At 45.3% G+C, this 20,934-nt stretch overlaps 1 protein-coding gene across 1 annotated transcript in view; it reads right to left on the reverse strand.

Annotated features, from left to right (window-relative positions):
• Positions 1–9,997: 9,997 nt before the first annotated feature.
• Positions 9,998–20,934, reverse strand: part of NDUFS6 (NADH:ubiquinone oxidoreductase subunit S6) — a 30,596-nt gene continuing 19,659 nt past the window's right edge. The window contains exon 4 of the mRNA XM_082259795.1: positions 9,998–10,124. Within this exon, the coding sequence (XP_082115921.1) occupies positions 10,056–10,124 (69 nt within the window). The 3' untranslated portion in view covers positions 9,998–10,055. The remainder of the gene's footprint in view (positions 10,125–20,934) is intronic.

A 20,934-nucleotide genomic window follows, 5' to 3' on the forward strand; every position in this document is an offset into this window, starting at 1 on the left:
AATTATTCAGCCCCTTTACTTTCAGTGCAGCAAACTCTCTCCAGAAGTTCAGTGAGGATCTCTGAATGATCCAATGTTGATCTAAATGACTAATGATAAATAAAATCCACCTGTGATTGTGGGGAAATATAGATTTGCAGTGGTCTGATACTCCTTCCATTTCAATATTATCGCTTACACAGTGCTCCTTGGGATGTTTAAAGCTTGGGAAATCTTTTTATATCCAAATCCGCCTTTAGACTTCTCCACAACAGTATCTCGGACCTGCCTGGTGTGTTCCTTGTTCTTCATGATGCTCTCTGTGCTTTAAACGGACCTCTGAGACTATAACAGTGCAGGTGCATTTATACGGAGACTTGATTACACACAGGTGGATTTTATTTATCATTAGTCATTTAGATCAACATTGGATCATTCAGAGATCCTCACTGAACTTCTGGAGAGAGTTTGCTGCACTGAAAGTAAAGGGGCTGAATAATTTTGCACGCCCAATTTTTCAGTTTTTTATTTGTTAAAGTTTGAAATATCCAATAGATTTTTTTCCACTTCATGATTGTGTCCCACTTGTTGTGGATTCTTCACAAAAAAATTACAGTTTTATATCTTTATGTTTGAAGCCTGAAATGTGGCAAAAGGTCGCAAAGTTCAAGGGGGCTGAATACTTTCGCAAGGCACTGTATAGTGCTAGCTGTCACATTGACATGATAAAACTTGGTAAAAAAAAAAAAAAACATGTTGATAAAAATGTGAGCTAAGGAGCAGGTGACAGCCTTGCATACCTGGAAACCAGAACCCTGGTGCTAAAAGAACCAGGAAGCACCAACCACTCTGGTAAATGCGCCGTCAGAGGGAATAGGAACATCCCTCAAGAGAATAAACTTGGGATACAATAAAGAATTCAATGCGCAATAGTAGCACTTGACACTGGAGAACACTTGCAGAGACCATCTGAAGTGACGATAAGCGAGTCCATCTTATGGAAGGAATCAGTGCAAGACAGGTAGATTCTGACCACCTGCACAATGTTCAGGAAGTGATGGGCATACTTCTTAAGATGAGAAGGAGATGAACAAAAGGAAGGTAGCACAATGTCCACACAGAGGTAAAAGACCATTACTGCCTTTACAACAATGGAAGGACTAGGTCTTTGTAAGGCCACCCTGTAAAGAAAAGGCAACTCACCAGGGAAATCCAAAATCTCCAACACCCTCCAAGTATACATGACAGAAAAGAAAACATAGAGGAGACTTAACCTAAGGGCTCGCAAAAGGAGTGCCTTGAATGACCCAGGTAGATTTACTGGTGACTTAGAATGCCTGATTAATAGTTTTTTTTTTTATCCCAGAACTGTAAAGCAATGGGAGTGATGGTACCTTACTCTCTAATGATTTATGTATACCACCCTACTGGCAAGTAACCTCCAGTATTGATTGACTCTATACTGACAGGAAGCTTAAGACTCATCGTGAGCTGAAGAGGTTTATGTCTCAAGATAAGTTGGGGGGCATATGGAGTAGCAATGACATGTGCCTCTGAAGATCTGGTTGAGCACATGCAAGTGTATTGTATGAAAGCTTTTGGATCAGTGTAAAGTGATTTATTCCATTAAATGTGGGCTGAAACCACATCCATGGAGGGTATAAAAATGAGTAGGGCCACAAAAGAGTATATCAAGCCTTTTTATATATACAGGGTGTCCCAAAAGTCACCATACATAGGGAAAACTGAAAATTGTAACTAAACATAACTATATTTATATAATATACATTACAAAAAATATTCTCTACCTTGGCCACCTCTTTCTACACACACAAAGTATATAAATATGGAGTTTTCTCATTTTTTCTATGTATGGAGACTTTTAGGACACTCTGTATTAATAGAATAGTAACCAAGGGGTTTGAGGTGTCTTGGTAAAATTAATAAGATGAAGAAGTCAGTGCACATTGTCAGTTGCTTGTCAATTGGGCATGAAGCCCACTTGGTCTTTATGGATAATAGTAACAATCCTATTACACTGTCAAAAGGTAATTCAGGAGGTTTTTTTTCCAAGTGTCATAGAGTGGTTCATACTGACCATATTCAAATTTAAGGGTGCATAGAAAAATAAAAGTGTAAACACAGGTTTTGGAGGTCTGCCAGCATGGCAATTTGCCCTCTTTCTGGTACAGGATAGTGCTAGAATCAAGGAGGCAATCTGCAAGAAAATAGCAGGTGGCTTACTTTAAGAGACTCTTGCACAAGAGCGGATGGCAAGCGTCTAACCTGAGCTCCTGCAGAAGAGGTTAAAGCGGAGCTCCACTCCAACCCCCCCACCCAAAAAAAAAAAAAGATGATAAACTTGGTAGCTACAAATATTGTAGTTGCTGAATTTTATTTTTAGGGTAAATATCTGTCCAGGGATTCCGGGGTGTCCTCACCGAAGCGTAATTGACTCTCGGGTGCTGATGCCACCATCTTGGGTAAGGGAGCCTTGGGGCTTCACAGCTGGCTTCCTACTGCGAATGTGCAAATTTCGTTGAGTTCGCCGTCAAAACCAGGTACCCGCCCCCCCCCCTCCTTCCAGTGCCATATTTGGGGACAAGAGTATCCTCTTTTGCGTGGGGCTCTGGTTACAGCAGTTCTTCTCTAGTCTATTCCTCAGAAAGCAATAGGCTGCCAGGCTTTCCAATTTAAAAAGGGGCATGCAACTTCCAGGAGTCCTAGCGATGCTAGAAAAGAGTTGGAGCAGAAGAGATGCAGAGAAGCAGATTGCAGGATCATTTTGCTTGCAACCTTCTCAGAAAGAGGTAAAGTTGCCGTGCTGGCAGACCCCTACATTCTGTTTCTACACTTTATATTTTTTCTCTGCACCCAAAGGTTTTAATATGGTCAGGTTTTGTACAGTTTCCAGCATCAACTGTGCACAAGGCAGTTGTTGTGTAGCGTTTTGTCTTTTCTAATGGAGGGCTGTGGGATTGAATGAGATAGCATTCCAAAAGGGTATAAAAATACCAGAGTAGAAATCCTAGGGTGAAAGGAACCCAAGAAACCGCATATCATTTAACATGAAAAACATGTTTCGGTTAAACATGAAATGGCAGCCAGACAGTGTTTGAATTCAGGGGCCAAGAGCATAAGCTACAAGGTGAAGCCTGAGCATCTATTCTGAGAGAAGGTAAACAACCAGGTGACACAGCAAAAGAAACAGCCCCCACACTTAGGGCTTTCAAGTAGAGATCTTAAACGGGAGCTAGATCGTCAGATACTACTGTAGTAGCAGGTTCCTCCACCCCATTACAAGACCTCTTGCATGGAGGCAGATGCAAAGTTTGAGTACCAGAATGATGATGTCAAAGGTAGTACCAAAGAGGCGACTACTTCCATAAGGGCAAGAAAATCAAATGTTCCTTAAACGTATCTTCGGCATGCCAGTAGTCAGAGTCCTATGAATATGGACAGACAATATGCCCATGCGAGTTACAAGCTTAAATACTTGCAAAAGGCCATCACGGCTGAATGGCAGGGCTCCAGACATTTGTTAAAGAAGTTCCAGGACACAAGAGTCTGTCCTTGAGATAGCGGGTTCTCTTTTAAAGGAGAACTCTGGGGGAAAAAAACTTTTTTCCATGTCAGTATTGCTTATCGCCTACCTTCAACTATGCATCCATCTTCTTCTGAGCTAAGAAGTTCCTCTGTAATAGCCTGATGAATTTAAAGTAAAACCGTTAATCTCCAGTGATATCCTGTTTGGAAGACCGGTGGCTGCTATTCCTCCTGTACCCCCCAGCCACCGGTCTTGGCACTTCCCATTTCTAGTTCTCTCCAGCAAACAGGGACTTATACTTCTGTCCTTACTTGCTGTAGTGGGCAGAGGGGTCTCACTGGCTCTTTCTTTCTGTGTTGCAGCTAGGGATGTGCTCATATACACTATACAAGCACTGATTGCTGTTGCTGAAAGATCTCAAAGCTACAGCAGGAGGAGGAATATTTATAATACAGAATTACAGCAGGTAAAATATAGAATTATGGGCATGTGTCTACAGTTCAGTAATCTTACATAAAGTAAGGGCAATAGGTTTATCTCCTGTTCTGGCTGGAGGGGGAGAGCACAAACATGTTTTTGCATTTAGAAGGCTGTAACCTACCTATCCTACTGTACAGTGGGTACGGAAAGTATTCAGACCCCCTTAAATTTTTCACTCATTGTTATATTGCAGCCATTTGCTGAAATCATTTAGGTTCATTCTTCTTCTTCATGAATGTACACATAGCACCCCATACTGACAGAAAAACACAGAATTGTTGACATTGTTGCAGATTTATTAAAAAAGAAAAACTGAAATATCACATGGTCCTAAGTATTCAGACCCTTTGCTGTGACACTCATATTTAACTCAGGTGCTTTCCATTTCTTCTGATCATCCTTGAGATGGTTCTACACCTTCATTTGAGTCCAGCTGTGTTTGATTATACTGATTGGACTTGATTAGGAAAGCCACACACCTGTCTATATAAGACCTTCCAGATCACAATGCATGTCAGAGCAAATGAGAATCATGAGGTCAAAGAAACTGCCTGAAGAGCTCAGAGACAGAATTGTGGCAAGGCACAGATCTGGCCAAGGTTACAAAAAAGATTTCTGCTGCACTTAAGGTTCCTAAGAGCACAGTGGCCTCCATAATCCTCAAATGGAAGACATTTGGGACGACCAGAACCCTTCCTAGAGCTGGCCATCCGGCCAAACTGAGCTATCGGGGGAGAAGAGCCTTGGTGAGAGAGGTAAAGAAGAACCCAAAGATCACTGTGGCTGAGCTCCAGAGATGCAGTCAGGAGATGGGAGAAAGTTGTAGAAAGTCAACCATCACTGCAGCCCTCCACCAGTCGGGGCTTTATGGCAGAGTGGCCCGACGAAAAGCCTCTCCTCAGTGTAAGACACATGAAAGCCCGCATGGAGTTTGCTAAAAAACACCTGAAGAACTCCAAGATGGTGAGAAAAGATTCTCTGGTCTGAGGAGACCAAAATAGAAAATTTTGGCCTTAATTCTAAGCGGTATGTGTGGAGAAAACCAGGCACTGCTCATCACCTGTCCAATACAGTCCCAACAGTGAAGCATGGTGGTGGCAGCATCATGCTGTGGGGGTGTTTTTCAGCTGCAGGGACAGGACGACTGGTTGCAATCGAGGGAAAGATGAATGCGGCCAAGTACAGGGATATCCTGGACAAAAACCTTCTCCAGAGTGCTCTGGACCTCAGACTGGGCCGAAGGTTTACCTTCCAACAAGACAATGACCCTAAGCACACAGCTAAAATAACGAAGGAGTGGCTTCACAACAACTCTGTGACTGTTCTTGAATAGCCCAGCCAGAGCCCTGACTTAAACCCAATTGAGCATCTCTGGAGAGACCTAAAAATGGCTGTCCACCAACGTTTACCATCCAACCTGACTGAACTGGAGAGGATCTGCAAGGAGGAATGGCAGAGGATCCCCAAATCCAGGTGTGAAAGACTTGTTGCATCTTTCCCAAAAAGACTGACTCCTGGCTGTATTAGATCAAAAGGGGGCTTCTACTAAATACTGAGCAAAGGGTCTGAATACTTAGGACCATGTGATATTTCAGTTTTTCTTTTTTAATAAATCTGCAACAATGTCAACAATTCTGTGTTTTTCTGTCAGTATGGGGTGCTATGTGTACATTCATGAGGAAGAAGAATGAACTTAAATAATTTTAGCAAATGGCTGCAATATAACAAAGAGTGAAAAATTCAAGGGGGTCTGAATACTTTCCGTACCCACTGTATGTTACTGATTAGTGTGGTTGGCTGGCTGCAGAATGAGGGGGTGCGATTTATGTCACTGCAATTCACAAAGCATGATGGGAAGTTTAGTTTAATTATAGTGTAGACAGAGGGGAGAGGATATGATGTAATCCCATGCTCCTCCTTGGCAGAATAGATGCTGCTTTTCTTTTTAATTACACAGAGGACTTCCTGAAAAATCAATTATACTTTTCTCTTCAATGGTAAGGAATTTCACAAATGTAATACTGTTTAGTGCTTTATGTAGGGAGTGTACTAATGGGAGATTTTCGTTTTGCAGATCTCAGAGTTAAGAGATTTTATCCATAAATGTGAGTTACTGCAAAAAGAGGATGGAGAGCCACTCCACATAGCTCAAACTAATACTTGAGCAGGGAGTCTGTATGTTAGTCAAATACCCAAAAGTAAGAATATCATCAACCTATTTAGCTTGTTAAGGTGGATGACTGGAGTATCTACAGTGGATAGAGACTATTATCAGTAAATTTAATTTTCAATGAAAAAAAAAAAGCTCATTCACATTGTCAGGATGGAGCCATGATTTCACAAGTTGTGTCTAGTCCTCATGGAGGAATATTTTACATGCCAAGTGTATTGGAAAGGTCTTTGCAGCCATCAGAGCCCCCAAAGACCCTAGGCATGGAGCAGCAGGATGATCCTCCGACTGCAGGGTAAAACATATTGCATCAATTAGATTATCAAGAATTCCTTGTAAATCTGAGTCCTATGGAAATTGCTGAAATAGTCTCATTAGGAGAAGACTGTGGACTCGGTTCCGAAACGGTAATAGGAAGGACTCTGCATCAGAGATGGTACAATAGGGGCCTCAGGCACACTTCGAGGTGGAGGTCTAGTACAGTCACATTTAGATTCGGTCATGGATGGTACCAGAGCCCCTACAAGCTATTTGCTTTAAAAATTGTGCGCAAACGGTCAAAAAATCCAAAGTGAATATTAGGGGTCTTGTGGACTCTCAAGGTCTGACTCATGCTGTAGAGATATAGAATGCTCATAAAGATCACCCTGTAGTAATAGAGGTCACAAAATGTATAGATACTCCTGCACTAATCAATCAATAAATAAATATAAAACTGTGAAACACCAGCTGCTGCCAATCTTTAGATTGTGTTCCCATACAGTAAGGTCAATAAATTAAATAACTGGATGTGATGCTGCCCAGGTATAAAATAAAAAACTAAAAAGCCCAAAAAAGTGCACAGAAATAGACCCCTAATAAAAAATGAGACACATTCATATACCAATATATAGTGTAATACCATACTGTGATGTTGTAGTAACAAACAATACCAGTAAACACAAAAAAACAATCAGTTTAAATCAATGCATTGGAATCTTCTTTTATATTTGCAATACCAAATAATAGATATTGTGCCCACAACTTCTGTGCTGCACCAACTGCAACAATTTGTATAGAATTTATTAGAGTTGGTGCAGCAACAGAGTTGTGGGCACAATATCTATTATTCCGAATTGCACATATAAAAGAAGATTCTGATGCACTGATTTAGGCAAATTATCTTTTACAGGTTTACCAGTTATTGTTTGCTATTGAAAGAGCAAAGTATGATGTTATACAGTCTATTTTTATATGAATGTCTAATTTTTAGGGATCTATTCGTGTGCGCGTTTTTTTTTTTTTTTTTTTTTTGTACATGGGCAGCACCACATTATTTAATTCATGGTACCAGAATCTAGTTTGCAGCCATCAGTCCTTCTGGGGATATTGAAAAATGACCCTGAGCAACTATGGAGGTGTATGGGGTGAGGTCATCTATTGCAGCAGAACTGTCTTCTAGGGGTTTTTATAAAGATGTTGCATTGTTTAGTGGAAAAACAACTATGAGCAAGGCCTCGCATACTCTGAAGAGGGTCGGTGATCCTGCAGTGAAACTAGATGGAAGACCAGATAATCGACAAATGCTTCAGAAAAGCGCTGAGTGCAAGCATGCCCAATCCACCTAGCAAATGACACCAACAATTCATTTCAACAGCGCTCGCTTTTACTTGTTAAGATAGTGGTGGCACCCAAAAGGTACCTACAAGGAAGCAGCCCCTAATGCTTTAGTCTGACTGGCTTACTTACCCATACGAGTCGCCAGAGACTGGGTCACAGCAGAGGCAGGCTGCACCATACCTCCGGACCCGGAGAACCCCCTGTGGCTAACAGTACAGAGGTTTGGAAAAAAGTGCCACAAGACTAGCCTTACCACGTCCAAAGGTCTACTTACTATGTGAGTCTTAAGAAACTTGGTAAAACCAGAGGCTGTGTCACTGCTCGGGACCTGGAGAACACTTTGAGGTTTATTTACTAAAGCTGCAAAATCTGTTGCATTTCTGCATAGAAACCAATCAGCTTTTAGGTTTTAATACCAAAGCTTAACCACTTGCCGACCAGTCACTGGGACTGTACTGCGGCAAAGTGGCTCGTTCCCGTCCAGCGACGTAGACCTACGTTGCTGGACTTCTCCCCTTGTGGGCGGCGCTCGCGCGCTGCCGGAGGCTCGCTCCCGCTGTTTTCCAGTCACAGCGGGAGTCGGGCCAGGGGAGGAGCGGCGGTGATCACCGCCGCTCTTCCCCGATCGTCTGGGAATCGAGTCTGGAGATCCGCCCGCTTGTGTAAACAAAGCGGGCGGATCTTCTAAGTGACAAACGGTGACAGATTGCAGGGTTCAGCATAGCTGAACATGCGATCTGTCCCTGTGTCACTCAGTCACCTCCCCCCACACACGTTAGTAAGCACCAGACATACATTAACCCCTCCCTCTCCAATAAAATTAACCCCTTCCCTGCCAGTGTTATTATTACAGTAACAGTTTTGCATATTTATAGCAGTGATTACTGTAGTAATGTCACTGGTACCCCCAAAAGTGTCAAAAATGTCAGTCAAGGGTCCGATCTGCCCGCAGCAATGTCGCAGTCCAGCGCAAAAAAAAAACAAATCGCAGATCGCTGCCATTATTCGTTAAAAAAAAAAAAAAAAAAAACACCAAAAATGACAAAAAGCTTTCCCTTAGAAAACGCAATAACTTTTGCGCAAACCAATCAAAATACGCTTATTATGATTTTTTTTACCAAACATAGGTAGCAGAAAGAAATTGGCCAAAAATGTAAAAAAATTTTGATTTTTACATTTTTTTTTTGGGGGGGGGGGGGGGGGGATTTCTTATAAAAAAAAAAAAAAAAAAAGTGAAAAATATTGTTACTTTTTCAAAATTTACGCTCTTTTGTTTATAGCGCAAAAAGTAAAAATTGCACAGGTGATCAAATACCACCAAAAGAAAGCTCTGTTTGTGGGAAAAAAAGAACGTAAATTTCGTTTGGGTACGGCGTCGCACGACCGTGCAATTGTCAGTTAAAGTCGCACAGTGCCGAATCGCAAAAAGTGGCCTGGACGCAAGACAGCAAAATCCTCCGGTGGTAAAGTGGTTAACTGAACAAGCTGAGGTTAGAAGCTAATTTACTACCTTGCACAGCTGCACAAGATTCTGAGTGCACCAGTTTTAGTAAACCTAAACCTTTTCATCTAAGTACACAGAGGTCCGGAATGCAGAAATAAATGCCCGAAAGTCACGTTCCAGGCTAGCACTACGATTTTTAGTCCAGCACTGTCAGAGTACGGCCTCCAAAACAATTGCTGAAGATATACTTATCATGAGAGCTGCTATGTATAGATTAGCTTAAAACAGTGCTTTCAATGTCTTAAAAGAATTGACCTTGGTCCCTTGAGAGGTATATTTGACCACTATCTGATTGAGGGTCACTTTGTTGGCCAAGGGGCTCTGGTGAGCACATATAATATCACATATTGGGTGGAGCACCGTAGATTGAATATTTGGGTACTGCATTTCAGAAGCGCAGTGTTGGTCATTTGATAAAACTGTACTTTTTCCTTCTAGTTGGAATTTAGGATTATCATGGCTGGTTTGCAGTTTTTATTTATAATTCAGTAGATGCACTATCACTGTCTGATACATTATTTTTGATTGGGTAGACAGGGAAGTACTTTGTTTTGAATAATAATATTGTATAGCGTTTTTGCACTATAAAAAAAAAAAGGGGCAGCAACTCACGTATTACCGAAAGGATAAGTTGGCGCCCCTCCTAAATTGATCATGAAGGAAGTACAATTTAAAACCATCACAGCATTTACACAAATGAAAAAAGAGAAGACAGCAGTTTCTAAATTATTATACACTTTTATTATTTTTACATAGGTCATTTTTTATTGCATATTTTAGTGATGATGCTTCTGTTTAAACTGGAGCCCACAATATCCACAAGTTCCAGATCTTGTTTCTTTGTCCTATGAGAAAAACAATAATACTTTATACATATGCTATATTATAATTATACGCAGTTTACTTTATTTTTAAACAACCCCTCCTCCTGTGAGAGATATATAAATAAAAACACACACACACACACTGTATCTCACAAAAGTGAGTACACCCCTCACATTTTTGTAAATATTTTATTATATATTGTGACAGCACTGAAGAAATTACACTTTGCTTCAATGTAAAGAAGTGAGTGTACAGCTTGTATAACAGTGTAAATTTGCTGTCCCCTCAAAATAACAACACAGCCATTAATGTCTAGAACTCTGGCAACAAAAGTGAGTACACCCCTAATGTCCAAATTTGCCCAAAGTGTCAATATTTTATGTGGCCACCATTATTTTCCAGCACTGCCTTAACCCTCTTGGGCATAGAGTTCACCAGAGGGTCACAGGTTGCCACTGGAGCCCGCTTCCACTCCTCTATGACAACATCACGGAGCTGGTGGATGTTAGAGACCTTACGTTCCACCTTTCGTTTGAGGATGCCCCACAGATGCTCAATAGGGTTTAGGTCTAGAGACATGCTTGGCCAGTCCATCACCTTTACCCTCAGCTTCTTTAGCAAGGCAGTGGTCGTCTTGGAGGTGTGTTTGGGGTCGTTATGTTGGAATACTCCCTTGCCGGCGCAATCTCTCACGGGAGGGGATCATGCTCTGCTTCAGTATGTCACAGTACATGTTAGCATTCATGGTTCCCTCAATGAACTGGAGCTCCCCAGTGACAGCAGCACTCATGCAGCCCCAGACCATGACACTTTCACCACCATGCTTGACTGTAGGCAGGACACACTTGTCTTTTTACTCCTCACCTGCTTAATGTGTTAGGAACAAAAATAGAATTTTTTTAAGAACTTACCGTAAAATTCTTTTCTCTGAGTCCTGACAGTCACCGCCCACTCATAGTCTTCACTACTGGGTATTGGTCTTATCCACAGGAGTATACTTAGGCAGAAGACTCCGAGAAAATAATTTTATGGTAAGTTCTTACAAAAATTCTATTTTCTCTTACGTCCTCTGACAGTCGCCGCCCACTCATACAGTTTTCACTACTGGAATGTCCCAAAGCAGTGTAGATGTGAGGGGTGGGAAACGTAACCGTCTAAAAGACAACGCAGCACCCAGGTCAGAGAAAAGAACCTTATCTGAACCAGAAAGGTAAAACACTGGGTAACAGGAAAGCTCAACAGGAGAGAACAAACCCAGGAAAGCAAAATAACCAAAAGGGTAAAAAACCCCAACAGGAGGGGACAGGCGAAAAAATGCCATGTCTCCCCTAAGGCACTGCGGCACTCAGAACTTTGCGGCCAAAGGAGGCATCTGCCGATGCCAAAACATCAAGTTTGTAAAATTTTGCAAAGGTGTGCACGGACGACCAGGTCACCGCTTTGCACACCTGGGACACCAAGGCCCAAGACGCACTCACCGCTCTGGTAGAGTGCGCCGTGACAGGGAATGGCGAAACCCGTTCCCTAAGTGAATAAGCCTGTACAATCGTCTGTCTGAGCCATACCCTTCCGAGGTCCGAGGATTCAGTAGACGACAGGTACACCCTGATCGCCCGGACTACATCAAAGGAATGCAAGGCAAACTCTTTAGGATGCTTAGGATTCGCACACAGCGAAGGCAAGACAATGTCCTCGTTGAGATGAAAATCGGACACCACCTTTGGAAGGAAAGATTGATGGGGGTCGCAAGACCACCTTATCCCTATAAACAACCAGGTAGGGGGAGCGGCAAGACAGGGCCGCCAACTCCGACACTCTGCGAGCAGATGTGATCGCCACCAGAAGGGCGACTTTCCGTGACAGTGCGGGCAGAGGAATCTCCCGGATGTTCTCAAATTGAGGACGTTGCAAAACGGACAGAACCAAAGTCTAGTCCCAAGGAGGCAAGGGTGCCCTCCTAGGGGGAGCCAGATGATGCACCCCTTGAATAAAGGTGCGGATCAAGGAATTTGACGCCAAGGGGAGCTGGAAAAGAATGGCCAGCGCAGATAAATGACCCTTAATAGTGGTCAGCGCAAGACGCTGGTCCACACCAGATTGCAGGAAGGCTAACACTCTCACCACCGAAAAGGAGCGAGGATGGAAACCCTGCGATTCACACCAGGTGAAATAAGCCTTCCAGGTACGGTAATAAATCTTACCGGACGAGGCCTTCCTAGCCTTGAGTAGGGATGACCGCTGACGAGAGACCCCGATCTCTCAAGACCTGGCTTTCAACAGCCACGCCGTTAAAGCCAGCGACTAAAGCAGGATGGAAGATCGGCCCCTGAGACAGCAGCTCGTCTCGTAACAGGAGCCGCCAGGGAGGCTCGACGACCAGTTGCATGATGTCCGCGTACCAAGACCGGCGCGACCAGTCCGGGGCCACTAGAATCACCAACCTCGGTTCCGAGACCAACCTGCGAAGGAACCTGGACAAAAACTGAATCGGGGGGGGAAGGCATAAATCAGGCGATACCGATTCCAAGGCACTACCAACGCGTCCGAGGCGTCTGCCAGAGGGTCGCGTGTTCTTGCCACGAACCTTCCCACTTTGTTGTTTAGACAAGGCGCGAACAGATCCACGTCCGGGGATCCCCATCGCGCGCACAGCATCTGAAACGCCTCCGGGGTGTCGGGACCATTCCCCCTGGTCCAGGGTCTGACGGCTCAGAGTCGGCCTGCCAGTTGTCCACACCTGGAATGTGAACTGCTGAAATCGCCGAGACCCGCGTCTCGGCCGACTAACGGAGCAAACATAGTCTGATCGTTCGCAGTTCCAAGACATTTATCGGTAGGGAGGATTCCTCCTCCGACCAAGTGCCCTGGGCAGACAAATTGCCCAGAACGCCACCCCAGCCCGACAGGCTGGCCTCCGTGGTGACCACCGTCCATAACAACGGCCGGAAGGATTTCCTTTCCATCAGAGCCGGAGACTGGAGCCACCACAGAAGATCCTCTCTGACTTGGTGGCTCAAAGAGATCCTCCTTTCCAAGGAATGAGGATGTCTGTCCCACCTCACCAGAATCTCCGCTTGCAGAGATTGTGTGTGGAACTGTGCAAATGGTATCGCCTCGAAGGCTGACACCACCAATCCTAGGGACCGCATGCAGGTCCTGAGCGATGAGGACTCGTTGTCCATGAGGGACCTGACCTCATTCTGCAGAGTCCGGAGTTTGTCCCCCGGCAGGAAGACCTTCGCCTGGGCGGAGTCCAGAACCATCCCCAGGTAAGGGAGGCTAACAGAAGGAGACAATGTCGATTTCTGAAAATTGATGTCCCACCCGAACCCCTGGAGCATCTGAACCGTGGTTGTCAGGTCGTGCAACAGAGTGGCACTGGAACTTGACCGTAACAGGAGATCGTCCAGATACCCAAGGATGGCAATCCCCTGCGCCCGCAACATGGCCAGGACAGGAGCCAACACTTTGGTAAACACCCTTGGAGCCGAAGCGAGACCAAAAGGCAACGCCACAAACTGATAATGCTCCTCCGCGATTGCGAATCGGAGGTACCTCTGATGACCTTCGTAGATGGGGACGTGTAAATACGCATCCTTGAGGTCGATGGAAGCCAGGAAAACTCCTGGACTCAGGGAGGCCACCACCGATCTGAGGGATTCCATGCGGAACTTTTGAACCCGCACAAAGCGGTTCAGAAACTTTAGGTCCAGAATTGGACGCACCTTGCCCTCCTTTCTCGGCACCGTGAACAGATTTGAGTAAAAACCCCGAAACGCACACCCCCTGGGTGAGGAGATCCTGAACCGCCCGTTTGAGATCATGGAAACGATCTGGGGTCAAATGAAGATTTGAGGGAAAGAATCTGCCTGCTGGGCGTGATAGAAATTCGATCTTGTACACTGACCGAATGAATTCCTGAACCCATCTGTCCTGAAACTTGGCCAGCCAAGGTTCGGGAAAACAGCGCAGACGTCCCCCCACCCCTGAAATGGGTGAGGGCACCCCTTCAGGTCGAGGCGGACTGGGCTGCCGTGTCAGTGTGGGAGGCTTTTGACTTGCCCGCCCAAGGCTTCTTCTGGCAACCAGGGGCCTTGAAGGATTTGCCCTTGTCTTGAAGGCACGAAAGGACCCCTGGTTAGGTTTAAAGGAAGGGCCCCGCTTACCACGGAAAGACTTGCCCCTGGACACCTGGGGCAGCAGCGTTTTTTTACCCCCAGTGACCCCCTTCACCAATTCGTCCAGGGAGTCCCCAAAAAGGCGATTCCCTGCATAAGGGATGTCAGATACCGTCTTCTTGGAAGACTGGTCGGCCAACCAGCTTTTCAACCACACGATGCTACGGATCGTCACTGCGACTGCAGATAAGCGTGAGACTAAAGGGGCCTCATCCAAGGCCGCGTCACACAGGTATAAAACAGCCTGAATAATTTGGTCCATCATCTCCAGAGTAGCAGGAGGGGCGGAATCAGCCACAAGGGTGCATCTTAGCACCTTATTCCACTCCACCACAGCCTGAGAGACCATTACTGAGGCGAACACGGGTTTCATCAAGGAACCTGCCACCAGATACAAGTGGCGGGTAAGAGACTCCACCCGCCTATCCGCCGGGTCCTTAAACACCAGAGAATCCTCCGCGGGCATCAGAGTGGCTTTATTTAACCTGGATACAGTGTGGTCCACCTTAGGGGCCACAGTCCAGCGCGAATCCACCGGAGACGCAAAGGGATAACGGTACTGAAACCGCTTAGGCACCACAAAATTGCGCTTTAAATTGCGCCATTGTTCGTTCACTGTTTCGTGAAACTCAGCGGGACAGGGAAACACCTGAACTGACTTCTGGGTTTTGCGGGTCCCAAAGGAAGACCGGTTACCCGGCAGGTGGGGCTCATCTTCTAAATGTAGCGGGTCTTTAATAGAGCTAGTGAGCGCAGACATTGCAGTGCGTTCTTTGGCCGACCCGGAGGGGAAATCCTCAACCTCCTCCTCCCCCCCCATCCGACAGAGGACTGAGACCCCTCAGGGGGTACACTGTCCGTGGCAACCATATCTAGCTCCGAATCAGAAGATTGAGAAAGCCTGTGCCTTTTCTTAGAAGCCCGCTCAGACATCAACAGATCCACTTTGGACGCTAAAGTCGTAAGTGCAGCAGTAAATGAGACTATTGCAGAGGATTCAGGAGTACCTGAACCCTCCACCAGAGCTGGGGGGGGGGGGGGGGGGAGAGAATTGCTATCCTGAGACTCCATCAGAAACACTTAAAGATTAAATCGCCCTGGCCCTTTAAATTGGCGATAGCGGCGGATCCCACCGCAATAAGTGACTAGCCTGTGCTACTAAGCACTGAAAGATAACAACTGCCAGCAGAGATATAAATCAGAAAAAAATTGCAGAAAAGCCCCCAGAAGTGTGTCTATTCTGTACTCACGCTGCAACAAGAAAATTGTTGCCAATGTAAGTCTATGGGGGAGGCTCCGAGAAAATGGCCGCCGAGCACATGAGGAAACGCATTGCCCACACTAAAGATGGCTCCGAGAAAATGGCCGCCGAGCACATGAGGAAACACATTGCCCACACTAAAGATGGCGCCTGAAAGGGCGCCAAGCATTACAGAAAATGGCTGCTGCCCTCACCAATGAGGCTAAACAGCCTGCCCACACCTGAAATGGCGGCCCCGCGGTTTTACACTGATGTGGCCCGCACAAACATGTCTGTACCCCCAAAAACGTAGCACAAGCATCACAAGGGACTCAGGGACCCCCGAAAACCCCCCACACCGCGGCAGAACCACTATAGCGCCCCCGCAGGGACACACGGGAACCATACCAAAAAAAACCCAAAGAAATTCTTTAAATATATCAACAGCAAAAAAACTAAGGCAGAGCATATTGCACACATAATTAACAATGATGGGAGGATGGTTACAGAGGACACTGAAAAAGCAACCGTGCTGAATGCTTTTTTCTCATCAGTATTTACACAGGAAACGGAGGGGTACACTGACCATGACTGTATGGTTAGTAGTAATACACAGGACTTGCCACTATGGCTAACAGAGGGTGAAATCAGGGAAAGGCTGGATAAACTGAACACAAACAAATCACCAGGCCCGGATGGCGTACATCCGAGAGTACTCAAGGAACTCAGTAAAGTTATATCGAGACCACTGTTCCTGATCTTTGCTGACAGTATTAGGACAGGAGATGTAACAGGGGATTGGAAGAAAGCTAACATGATTCCGATATTCAAAAAGGGCCAGAGGCATATCCCGGGAAATTATAGGCCTGTCAGTTTGACATCAATAGTATGTAAACTTCTGGAGGGGATGATAAGGGACTATATCGTAGAGTTTGCTAAAGACAACAACATCATCAGCAGTAATCAGCAGTAATCAGCACGCGTTTACAAATGGGCGTTCTTTTCAAACCAATCTCTTAACATTCTACGAGGAGGTGAGCTAGATAGGGGGAGACCAGTGGATGTGGTGTACCTAGATTTCGCTAAGGCGTTTGATACAGTTCCCCACAAGCGCTTAATTTATAAAATAAGGTCTGCAGGTATCGACAGCAGGGTTTGCTCTTGGATACGGAATTGGCTTAAAGGGCGTGTCCAAAGGGTGGTAATAAACAGCGCATACTCAAGACTGGTCTGAGGTTGTAAGCGGGGTGCCCCAGGGCTCAGTCCTGGGACCAACCTTGTTCAATTTATTCATAAACAACATTGAGGACGGGATCAGTAGTGCGTTATCAGTTTTTGCAGATGACACAAAATTGGCCAGGGCAATAACTGCACAGCATGAAGCAGATATCCTACAGAATGACCTGGACAAAATAACAGAGTGGGCAACGACATGGCAAATGAGGTTTAACGTGGAGGTTTAACGTGGAGAAGTGTAAGGTTTTGCACTTGGGGACTAAAAACATAAAAACACAATACACGTTAGGAGGGGAACCCTTGGGGGAATCAAAAATGGAGAAGGATCTGGGAGTCTTGGTTGATGATAGATTAGGCAACAGCATGCAATGTCAAGCGGCAGCTGCCAAGGCCAGCAGAATATTAGCATGCATAAAGAAAGGGATGTATTCCAGAGATAAGACTATAATCCTTCCACTTTATAAAACTCTGGTCCGACCGCATCTGGAGTATTCTGTCCAGTTCTGGTCGCCAGTCCTCAGGAGGGATGTGTTGGAGCTGGAGAGAGTCCAGAGAAGGGCAACTAAACTAATTAGGGGATTGGAGGACCTTGACTATGAAGAGCGTCTGCAATTGCTCGATTTATGCTCCCTGGAGAAGAGACGTCTGAGGGGGGACATGATAGCAATTTATAAATATCTTAATGGGGATCCCAGCTTAGAAAAAAAGCTGTTCATTCGAAGGGATTGCATGAGGACTCGAGAGCATACAATGCGATTAGAGGAGAAGCGTTTTAATCTCAGGCAACGTGGGGGGTTCTTTACTGTTAGGGCTACAAGATTGTGGAATTCTCTACCACAAGAGGTGGTTTCTGTGGGTAGTATGGTGGCTTTCAAAAGACTCTTAGACTTACATCTCAAGGATCAGAACATTCAGGGGTATGTGAGATGATTACAGCCACGCACACCTACACAGGTTGAACTGGATGGACTATTGTCTTTATTCAACCTCACCTACTATGTAACTATGTAACATACTGACAGACATGAGGGGGATATCACAGACTCCACATAGACCCCCCGACAGATAATGCCATAGACAGAGGGGGTAGCATGGTACTCACCGGTCCAGCGAAAACGTGGGTACCGCTCTGTGACAGGAAGCCTCCCACTCTGGGTGGGGGTGCCTTCAGCTGAACAGGCAACACGCGGGCTACCGCAGTTGAGACATCCCAGCGAGGTAGCCACTTCGCAGGCTTTGTCCCTGAGGACAGGGACAGGTCGTTTGCGAGGCCTGGGCGTACGCATAGCCTGTTAACGCTCGATGGCAGGCTGGGATTCCGTAAGGCTCTAGGACAACCAGTGCGATTCCCAGCTCCGCAAATGCTGTAGTCTTCCGAAGTCCGACTAACTAAGCGCAGGAACAAATAAAAAGCTGTGAGTGTAAAGAAAAATCACTTTTGCAGAAATAAAAATTAAGAAGAAGAAGAAGAAAAGGCTGAGACTGCAGCCCCAGCCAAGGGAAGCCTGCCTACTCCTAACTAGGCAAAAGACAAACTGAATTGGGAATGCCGCTAGTAGGGGGGGGGGGGGGGTATTGGACTAGAGGGACAGCCCCCTGTAGGTGGGTCTATGCAAAGTTTTTGTGAATGTTTCTAACAAAATCTTCTGCCTAGCTTACTCCTGTGGATAAGACCAATACCCAGCAGTGAAGACTGTATGAGTGGGCGGCGACTGTCAGAGGACGTAAGAGAAAACACATTGTTTCATGGAAATGAAAATTATAAACCTACAGAGGGCTGAATTCAAAGACACCCTGAAAATCGAAATGAAAAATTATGCAGCAGGCTAGTCCATTTTGCTGAAATTTCATTGCACCAACTCAAAATGGTACTCCGTAGTTTGTATGGCCCCCACGTGCTTGTATGCATGCCTGACAATGTTGTGGTATGATTCTAATGAGACAACGGACAGTGTCCTGGGGTAATTTCCTCCCAGATCTGGACCAAGGCCTCACTGAGCACCTAAACAGACTGAGGTGCAACCTATCGTTGTCAGATGGACCAAAACAATGTCACAGAGGTGTTATATTGGATTTAGGCCAGGCAAACATTGGGGCCAGTCAATGGTATCAATTCCTCCATCCTCCAGAAACTGGCTGCATACTCTTGCCACATGAGCCGGGCATTATCGTGTACCAAGAGGAACTCGGAACACCAGTGTAGGGTCCGACAATGGGTCCAAGGATTTCATCCTGATAACTAATGGCAGTCAAGGTGCCATTGTCTGGCCTGTAAAGATCTGTGGGTCCCTACATGGTAATGCCTCCCCAGACCATAACTGACCCACCACTAAACCGGTCATGCTAAATGTTACAGGCAGCATAACATTCTCCATGGCTTCTCCAGACCCTTTTACGCCTGTTACATGTGCTCAGAGTGAACCTGCTCTCATCTGCGAAAAGCACAGGACGCTGGTAGTGGACCTGCCAATTCTGGTGTTCGATGGCAAATGCCAATCGAGCTCCACAGTGCTTTGCAGGGAGCACAGGGCCTACTAGAGGATGTGGAGCCCTCAGGCCACCCTCATGAAGTCTGTTTGATTGTTTGGTCAGAGACATTCACACCAGTGTTCTTCTGGAGGTCATTTTGTAGGGCTTTGGCAGAGCTCACCCTGTTCCTCCTTGTCACTTTGTATGGCTAAATTCGCACCGCACCCGCAGCAAACACGCACAGGACCCTTTTTTGCAGCCGCATCAGGATCGGATCGCACAGTGGTTCACACTTGTGCGATCCGATCCTGTGCGAACTGTAAGATCGCACTGCGATATGCGATCAAAATGGGGGTGTCGTTAAGATTACATTGACACCCCCAGCGTATCGCATATGGCAGTGTGAACTGCCAGGGGTGCGTTTGCGATGCGGGAACAGGCTGCAAATTCGCAGCCTTCCCGCATCGCATAAGTGTGAACCGGGGCTTAGACATGAAAAATTTTCAAAAACCTTCACTTGCAACAAGCATACTTCCAGTACATTATTCTTCTAAAGGCAGATATCTTTTATTTATTTTTTTTTTGCTGAGGAGATACGCTTACTTTTTCAGCTCACCAAGATAGAGAACACAGTTTAAAGCCTTTTAATAGTAGGTCAGGGTATACATTTCTCACATACAGATGTCTCTACTGGCTCAACATTACCCTCTCACTCCCTCGTGTACTTTCCACTAATTGAAGGATAACACTTCAATGAGAGACAGCAGCTTGTTGCTATCAAATCCTAACAAAGATAAGCAGGTAGTTGCTAGTATGCAGCGTAGCAGCTCTAATTCCACTCTCAAATTCCTGATCTGCATGCTTGTTGTGGGTCAGTCCTCCAGAAAGCATTCACACCAGAGAAGGGCAACTAGCAATTCTGTAATTCTCTCAGTACACGTTTCTTTCAGATTAAAACGGAGCACATAGGTGGTGCGTGCCCAACAATCATGCAAACAGAAAGAAGAGGACAGCACCCAGGAAATGATTATTTTGTGAAGGAAATAGACCCCAAAGGAAGTATTTACCACTGCTTTAACCACTTAAGCCCCGGAGGATTTGGCTGCTAAAGGACCAGGGGTTTTTTTGCGATTTTTTACTGCGTGACTTTAACGGACAATTGCGCGGTCGTGCGACGCTGTACCTAAACGAATTTGACGTCCTTTTTTTCCCACAAACAGAGCTTTCTTTTGGTGGTATTTGATCACCTGTGCGATTTTTTGATCACGCGCTATAAACAAAAAAAGAGCGTAAATTTTGCAAAAATAACAATATTTTTCACATTTTTTTATATGAAATTCCCCCAAAAAAAAAAGTAAAAATCAAAATTTTTTAACATTTTTCGGCCAATTTGTTTTATGCTACCTATGTTTGGTAAAAAAAAATCGCAAAAAGCGTATTTTGATTGGTTTGCGCAAAAGTTATCGCGTTTACTAACAAAGAGAAAGATTTTTGTCATTTTTGGTGTTTTTTTTTTTAACGCGTAATGGCGGCGATCTGCGATTTTTTTTTCGGTACTGCGACATTGCGGCGGACAGATCGGACCCTTGACTGACATTTTTGACACTTTTGGGGTTACCAGTGACATTACTGCAGTAATCAGTGCTATACATATGCACTGTTACTGCAAAAATGACACTGGCAGGGAAGGGGTTAACTTTATTGGAC

This window comes from Pelophylax lessonae (assembly GCF_965119305.1).
Source record: "Pelophylax lessonae genome assembly, chromosome: 5".
NCBI classification, from domain to species: domain Eukaryota; kingdom Metazoa; phylum Chordata; class Amphibia; order Anura; family Ranidae; genus Pelophylax; species Pelophylax lessonae.